Source organism: Diospyros lotus, chromosome 13 (genome assembly GCF_014633365.1).
Source record: "Diospyros lotus cultivar Yz01 chromosome 13, ASM1463336v1, whole genome shotgun sequence".
NCBI lineage: Eukaryota > Viridiplantae > Streptophyta > Magnoliopsida > Ericales > Ebenaceae > Diospyros > Diospyros lotus.
Window position 1 is genome coordinate 40167507 of NC_068350.1, and position 8594 is coordinate 40176100.

Consider the following 8594-nt stretch of genomic DNA (forward strand, 5'->3'; position numbering starts at 1 on the left):
GGATTTGACCCTGTTGATGCTCAAAGAATGTGTTAGAGGGCTTGCGAGAATCTTTCCCGCGAAGACCCTCCGATGCCAAAGTCAGTCTCGAATCCCAATGACTATTTACAAAAATAGTAAAAGTCTATTCAAAGTGACCAGTTTTACTGAAGTTGGAAGTCCCCATTAATGTCCTATAGCTGGCTATTTATAAGGCACGGATCTCAAGGGTGTCTGGTGCCGACACGTGGCGTTTTCTCAGTAGGTTAAAGCCAAAGAAAATGGGAGGTTGCTACGATGTAGCTGTGGGCAGCTGAGCCTCGCGGCAAGGGCTGCCGCGAGGCAGCTTGTGCCTCGCGGCAGAGTGCCGCGAGGCAATTGGGCCTCGCGGCTGAGTGCCGCAAGGCGGCTCGCGGCTGCATGCTGCGAGCCTCTCTCTCGCGGCTGCATGCCGCGAGGCCGCTTCTCGCAGGCCACGCGGCCGTGAGCCTCGCGGCTAGCAACCGGCTGCGCCTCGAGGCATGGTGCCTTGAGGTGGGCCCTTGTGGCCAGACTCGCGGCTCTCTTGCCGCGAGTCTTTTACTGGTGGGGCTGGCCCTTGCGGCCAGCCCTTGGCCATTATATATATAATATACATTATATTATATATAATATATATTTTATTATTTTCATTTTTATTTTTCCCTCAAAATTGATGGCACAACACTAATAATTTTGAAAATGAGCTCAAAATGTCGATCGGGAATTATAGCTCTCTCTCTATCAATTAGTCTTATTTTCTTTATAAATGAGAGGCTCATTTTTTAATAAAGATATACTTAGAACTCTATTATTATCGTTATTCTATTTGCTTTTTGTATTTTACAAACTTATTCAAACACTAAAGTAAGAGGTTTCGTGTGGAATATTCACTTACGCCCCTAATCAACTTTTTTCTTAAAACTTATTCACAAACTAGTCACTTGTAAACCCATTAAGACATTCTCCCACACAAAAATCTATATATATATTATAACAAAACAGCCGCCAAATTCTTTTCCCGCCCATTTTCAGTTTCTATTTTGATATTTATTATTATGTTTTGTTTATTTTTTTTCTTACCCAAAATAGAATTTTTGTAGATCATTAATTAAGCCTAAATTTATGGAAAACATGTAATTCTTGAAACTTGTAGATAATTTTTTTTAGCTATAAAGTGCTTGGAGAATGTGTAAGCATGGTATATGAAGAGACAAGAATTAATCTATATTATTAATTCTTAAATATTAATATAAAATTTTAATTAAAATAAATTACAGAAAAATAAAACTTTTTTAAATCGAGATAAATCTTGAGATATCAAGAAATACCATCAGATACCGATTGCCAAGTAATTTTTTAAAAAAATAAATTTAATTTTTTTATTTTATTTCCCATAATTTATCTCTCATTCTCTCTCAATAAAACCACCACTCAAAACTCTAAAACCCTTAATTAGTTTCAAAACCATGCAAAAAAAGTACAAATCTTATATATATTTATGTTATTACTTAATTTTGAAAAATAATTAGTTGGTAGGTTATGTTAAATTAGTTATTTAGGCAAAAATAGATTATTTTAAATAAGTCATTTAAGTTATTTTGACAAAATTAATATTTTGTATAGGCTATTTATATTTATCATATGTTGTTATATTTTTTTTGAAAAATTTATTATATTTTATATTTTTTTATTGACAACAAGAATATGTGAAGTCATTATGGATAATTAATTTTGAAAATTTGATTATTATCATTTATATGATTAATTGATTATTTAAATTATCTTTATTTTTTTATATAGTTTAATTAATTTAAATTTATTTTTTATAATTTAAATATTATAATTTTATATATAACTTAAATATTATAATTTTATTTTTAACTTTTTTTTTGGTTGCTTTCTTAAAAATTTGACCTATCATAAATGTCGTAATTGATTGATAAGATGAATATGTAAAGTCATATATGGATAATCAATTTCAAAAATTTTATTATTGTCATCTATATAATTAATTGATTATTTAAATTAACTTTATTTTATATATAATTCAATTAATTTAAATTTATTTTTTATAATTTTAAATGTTATAATTTTATTTCTTAACATTTTTTTTTTTTTGTTATTTTCTTAAAAATTTGACCTATCTTGAATGTAGTAATTGATTGTAAGGAAAAATATATAAAGTCATGTATGGATAATCAATTTCAAAAATTTGATTATTATCATTTATATAATTAATTAATTATTTAAATTATCTTTATTTTATATATATTTTAATTAATTTAAATTTATTTTATTATAATTTTATATATAACTTAATAAATTATTATCATTTATTTAATTAATTTAACCATATTTTCTTATTTTCAACCAATTAGTTTTAATCGTGTTTTTGGTTTGTCAATGTAAAGGAATTTTGTGTAACAGTTTAATTTTTTAGAAGTCGTCCCAGTATTAAAATTTTCAATTAATAGTTATTTTTTAACTTTAAGTTTTCTAAGAGGAATATGTAAAATCATTTATGGATAATCAATTTTAAAAATTTGATTATTATTATTTATATAATTCGTTAATTATTTAAATTATCTTTATTTTATATATAGTTTAATTGATTTAATTAATTTTTTAATTTTAAATGTTATAATTTTATATATAACTTAATTGATTAGTATCATTTATTTAATTAGTTTAACCGGACTTTCAGTTTTCAATCAATTAATTTTAATCGTGTTTCTGGTTTGCCAATGTGAATAGATTTTGTGTAACAACTTAATTTTTTAAAAGTTATCCTAGCATTAAGTTTTCCAGTTAATAGTTATTTTTTAATTTTATTTTTTTTGATTACTTTATTTAAATTTTAACTTATCTTAAATGTGGTAATTAATTGTCAGGGAGAATATGTGAAATCAAGTATAGATAATCAATTTTGAAAATTTGATTATTATAATTTATATAATTAATTAATTTAAATTTATTTTTTAAATAAGTCGTTTAAGTTATTTTGACAAAATTAATATTTTGTATAGGCTATTTATATTTATCATATGTTCTCATATTTTTTTTTGAAAAATTTATTATGTTTTATATTTTTATTATCGGCAAGAAAAATATGTGAAGTTAATTAATTTTAAAAATTTGATTATTATCATTTATATAATTAATTGATTATTTAAATTATCTTTATTTTATATATATATAGTTTAATTAATTTAATTTTTTTTTATAATTTTAAATAAAAATATTTTGTATAGGCTATTTATATTTATCATATGTTGTCATATTTTTTTTAAAAAATTTATTATGTTTTATATTTTTATTATTGGCAAGAGAAGTATGTGAAGTCACATATGGATAATTAATTTTAAAATTTTGATTATTATCATTTATATAATTAATTGATTATTTAAATTATCTTTATTTTTTATATCTATAGTTTAATTAATTTAAATTTATTTTTTTATAATTTTAAATATTATAAATTTATATATAGATTAAATATTATAATTTTATTTTTTAGATTTTTTTTTTTTGTTTTCTTAAAAATTTGACCTGCCTTGAATATGGTGATTGATTGCAGGGAGGAACATATAAAGTCATGTTAATGTGAACAGATTTTGTGTACCACCTTAATTTTTTAGAAATGGTCATAACGTTAAGTTTTTCTGTTAATAGTTATTTTTTATTTATTTTTGGTTGTTTTCTAAAAATTTTGACTTATCTTGAATGTGGTAATTAATTGTCAAGAAGAAGATGTGAAATCATGTATAGATAATCAATTTTGAAAATTTGATTATTATAATTTATATAATTAATTGATTATTTAAATTATCTTTATTATATATATAATTTAAATTTATTTTTTTATTTTAAATGTTATAATTTTACATATAACTTAAATATTATAATTTTATTTTTTAACTCTTTTTTTGTTGATTTTTAAAAAATTTGACATGTTTTGAATGTGATAATTGATTGTTAGGAGGAATATGTGAAGTCATGTATCGATAATCAATTTTGAAAATTTGATTATTATCATTTATATAATTAATTAATTATCTTTTTTTATATATAGTTTAATTAATTTAAATTTATTTTTTTATAATTTTAAATGTTATAATTTTATATATAACTTAATGTTATAATTTTATTTTTTAACATTATTTTTTTTTTGTTTCTTTCTTAAAAATTTGACCTATCTTGAATGTGGTAATTGATTGACAGGAGGAATATGTGAAGTCATATGTGGATAATCAACTTTGAAAATTTGATTATTATCATTTATATAATTAATTGATTATTTAAATTATCTTTATTTTATATATAGCTTAATTAATTTAAATTTATTTTTATAATTTTAAATGTTATAAATTTATATATAGCTTAAATGTTATAATTTTATTTTTAACTTTATTTGCAAACATAGTGAAGTTTTTATTGTGATAAAGTTAGTAATTAACTCTAATTTGATCTCTAAGTGCATGTGTATGCTAAAAGCAAATCAAGTTAGTATAATATTTAAGGTTTTAAAGTTTGTAATGTGTTAAGAATTACTATGTGCTAAAACATGTTCTAACATATTATACCCATATTTCTCAACAACAAGAGTCTATTTTTTATTGAAAATTTGAAAAGATCGAAATTGAGAAGGAAAATGTACTTCATCAATTTTCAGAATTTAATATTTATATTTGTAAAATAAGTTTGGGGGTTGCTAATATATATGACATAAATACTAATTAATGACATTATACTCTATATTTCTTCATCTAATGATGAAGTTACTACGTCGCCAAAGTCGGGTTGTAAGTTATACATATATTGAAAAACTATGAAATGTGTTTTGCCAAAAGGGTTTTTCCTTGACAATTTGTTGACTAATGTAACTAAGAAGATTCAATTGATGATCAAGAAAGAGGATAACTGAAAAAAGTTTATCTGATTGGTTTCGGATTAAAATGTTTTTTTTTTTTGTTATTACCTATTCCTATAAATTTTTTTAGGTTATTTTGTTAATTTCTACTAAATTTTATTTGTTGGCTTTTGTTATAATTTCTTATGCAAGGTAAACTTGGTTTGCTAATTTTTTATTTTTATATTTTTTATTGTTGCTGGATTTATATCTAAGCAATTTGTTTAATTTACATGTTTTTTGTTTTCTTTCATTATTTAATTTTTTTCTTTTTTTTTTTACTAATTCACACTTATGTATTTGCTCATTTTTTATGTTCTTTCATTTCTATTTATTTGTATATTTTTTTTAGTCTACTAATTTATAGTGGGTGTTTAACGTTCCTACATTCTTACCTGCATTCTTTTTTTTTTTTCACTGCACAAATTATTTTTTCTAGCATATTGCACAAGAATTTATCATAATTAAGTTATAATTTAATAACATACACAATATTGAAATCATAACGAACGAGAAACATCTTCAATCAAATAATTAATAAAATAAATCGAGAAAACACCATTTATACTGAGTAATCAACTACCTTGCTATTGAGAGTTCAGAATAAAACATGCCACATTTTTAGTGTTCCGTGCATCAAAGTGAAAATAATGTGTTAAAAATGGTAGACGTTAATCTTACTCTATCAAGTCACGAATACTATAGACGTTGGATGCAATCTTTTGTTAAAGACACATATGTGTTAGTAGAAAGACTATAATAAAAGCATAAAAAATGTCAAAAAATAAAAAAAGATCAAACAAGAAGAGACATACATATTTAACAATAATTGAATAACTAATCTTGTTGTATGTTTGTTCATTTCTTATGATTGCAATATGATTATTTTGTTTATTTTATATTTCTTTATTATGATATTAATTTGTTATAACTACTAATTTTCGTTTTAAAGATTATATTTTTTCTTGCAATATCCGTGCATCGCACGGGTGATGCACTAGTTTATTATTATATTTGAATAAAAATAATAACAAATATAATACATTATTAGTTATCATACACTTAGTGTTTTTTTGAGCTAAAAACAAGATGCATTGCCTAAAATTAGGATGGTTAACATTACACATTTTATCATTATTAGACAAGGTGTATTTTTTTAATTTAAAAATAATCTTATTAATTAATAATTAATAATAAATATATCACATTTAATAAACATTTTATTAAATTAAATCACACATGATACTTTTTTTTTTTAAATAGTTAAAAAATGTAATTAAATTAGAAAATTGATAAAAGTTGGAATTTAAATTTGACTAGTTGACTCGGATGTACAAAATTAACGAAAATTTTATTTAGACATTCAGAAATGACACTGTGATTTAAAAAATATATATTATATGTCATTTTTAAATATTTAAATAATATTTAAGGAGGGTGGGACCCATTTATTATAAATCAGACGGCCGTCGATCATACACGTGTTACTTCATCTTCGCGATCGCCAGACTCTTGATTAGATTGCCCTCGTCTGAGATCGCCAATCGCCGAAACCCTAGGTAGATTGCCTTGGCGATCCTGGAGGACTCACTGAACTGAACTAGCTGCTGAATATGCCCAACAAAATCACCATCTTCACACCCGTATGTTGATCATCACTCATTCCACACATAATAAATCTCTAGAGAAAATGACATCAACAGAATTCCGACGGCATACATACCGCAGCAAAACTCGAAGAAAACTGATCGCGATCATGAATCAACAATAGGGAATGATAAGATCCAGTTCTATAAATATATATATATATATCGCAAATGATACAGCAATGTGGTAATGTTGGGGGAAAACATTCACAAAAAATGACGACAAAGAATGAGAAATCGAGAACCCAATCGAAGCAAGCCCCCCATCTCCTCCTCCTCCTCCCAAATCCAATGTAGTTCGAGACGGAGCAGAAGACTGAGACGTAAACCTCGTTTACACAAATCTCGTTCAGATGAAACAACCAAATGAAATTGAACGCGTAACGAAAGCTGAGAGGAAGCGAATCAGTAGAGGAGGCCGAATGCCAGGGCCGCCGCGAAAGAGACGAAAATTGTGGGCACAAAGACGGCGGAATCGGAGGTGGGGCTTGGGGCCGGGGCATCCGCAACGGCCACAGCAGTCTGGAAGGTCGCCGCCGCCATCAAGGCCATCGCCACTGCGACGAAGAGCTTCATCTTCATTGCCTCCATATCTTCTTCTCTTGAAAGCCGATTGGCAATTGCAGGAGCTATGAAGAGAAGAGGAGAGGAGAGAGACGAGTAGTAGAGAGAGGTGATGGAGACGGTGGGTTATATAATACAAGGGGCAGGCTGCCCGAGGAGACCGTTGATCAAACCTGCCAGGCTAGCTACCACATGGATGGCGCATTGGCAAATGGCAGCCCGTGTTTTTCAAAGGGGCTGCCCGCTGCCCCTTTTTGAAAGAGCGGCAATGGCAATGGTAATGGCAGACAGCTGTGTCCGGTCCACTCGTGTATATATTCGTTAAGTTGAGTGGGGCACATTGATCGGCAGAGGCCAGAGGGGAGGGGGAAGGGCGGAGAGACGATTTTGCCCCCCATGTTTCGACATGAGGCTGTGGGTATTGTGGACCATCCAATTGTCGTTCTGTGCTGGTGCTGCGCTGAAGATATTTTCTTTCAAATTAAATGGGTCAGGGTCAGAGCATCCACAGTCCACAGACAGTGAGGGCTGTGGTGGGTGGATGCACACTCAATTTTAACAGTTATCGAAACTACGTACGTGTCCTGTCATTTGAAGAAGCCCCAGAGAGGAAGAGATGGTTGTGGCGGCCGCAGATCGTCGAGCAGAGGAAGAAGAAGGTGATGGTGGCTGTGGACGCCACGCCGGCGGTGGACAGTGGCAGTCGACGATCTGATCGGGCGATAATGCTGTAAAAGCCTTTGGAAAATAAAGCTGATGGCGCCACAGCCCACGGCAAGCTTTAATCTTTTGCTTTTGCTTTTATTTTTGTCAACAAATGCTTGAAGCAATCAACAAGAAGGGCAAAGGCATCACTTCCATCATTTTTATTTTATTTGTTTTCTTATTTTTAAACTATTATTATATTTTTAAACTATTATTATATTTTTTTATAACAGAAAAAACTTAAGAAGTCCCTTATTTATAGATAATTTTCGAGATTATCTCTTTGTCTAAAACTCACGATTTATCTGAACCCGCCTTAGGCGCAAAGACAAATTTTCTGTGAGTTGAAACTTAGAACGTGACCTCTTGAATGGACACAGATGATTGCATAATTCTTGCATAAAAATATAATTAAATCCATAATTTTGTAATATTTCAAATTCTCGAATATGCAGCGAATCATCTACATTATCTCGAGTTTTTAATTATTTTTTTAAAAGTAAATTAAACTGTTTTTCAAGCTCCATAAAATCACAACTTTTGATGGGAGTTATCACTTTTTGATATTTCTGCATGTCGGCAACGTAATAAAATAAATATTAATAAAAAACTTGTTACCAACCGCTATTTTTGTTAAACACTTTTTTTACAACACAACTTTAACATTTATAATTTGCATATATTAGATATGCTGCCATGTTCGCAAATTGATATAGATTTCTAAGAGCTAACTCAAAATTAATGTAGATTTTAAACCTTAAATTTTTAAT

General features: G+C 27.7%; 1 protein-coding gene across 1 annotated transcript; it reads right to left on the reverse strand.

The window, feature by feature from the left end:
• Window positions 1-6424: 6424 nt before the first annotated feature.
• Window positions 6425-7375, reverse strand: LOC127788887 (arabinogalactan protein 14-like). The gene has a single exon (XM_052317551.1). The coding sequence runs from the start codon at window positions 7144-7146 to the stop codon at window positions 6961-6963; it is 186 nt and encodes a 61-aa protein (XP_052173511.1). The 5' UTR covers window positions 7147-7375; the 3' UTR covers window positions 6425-6960.
• Window positions 7376-8594: the final 1219 nt, after the last annotated feature.

Bases quoted from the DNA above. Each gene is read 5' to 3' on its own strand.
- LOC127788887 (XM_052317551.1), bottom strand. From the start codon at position 7,146: ATGGAGGCAATGAAGATGAAGCTCTTCGTCGCAGTGGCGATGGCCTTG.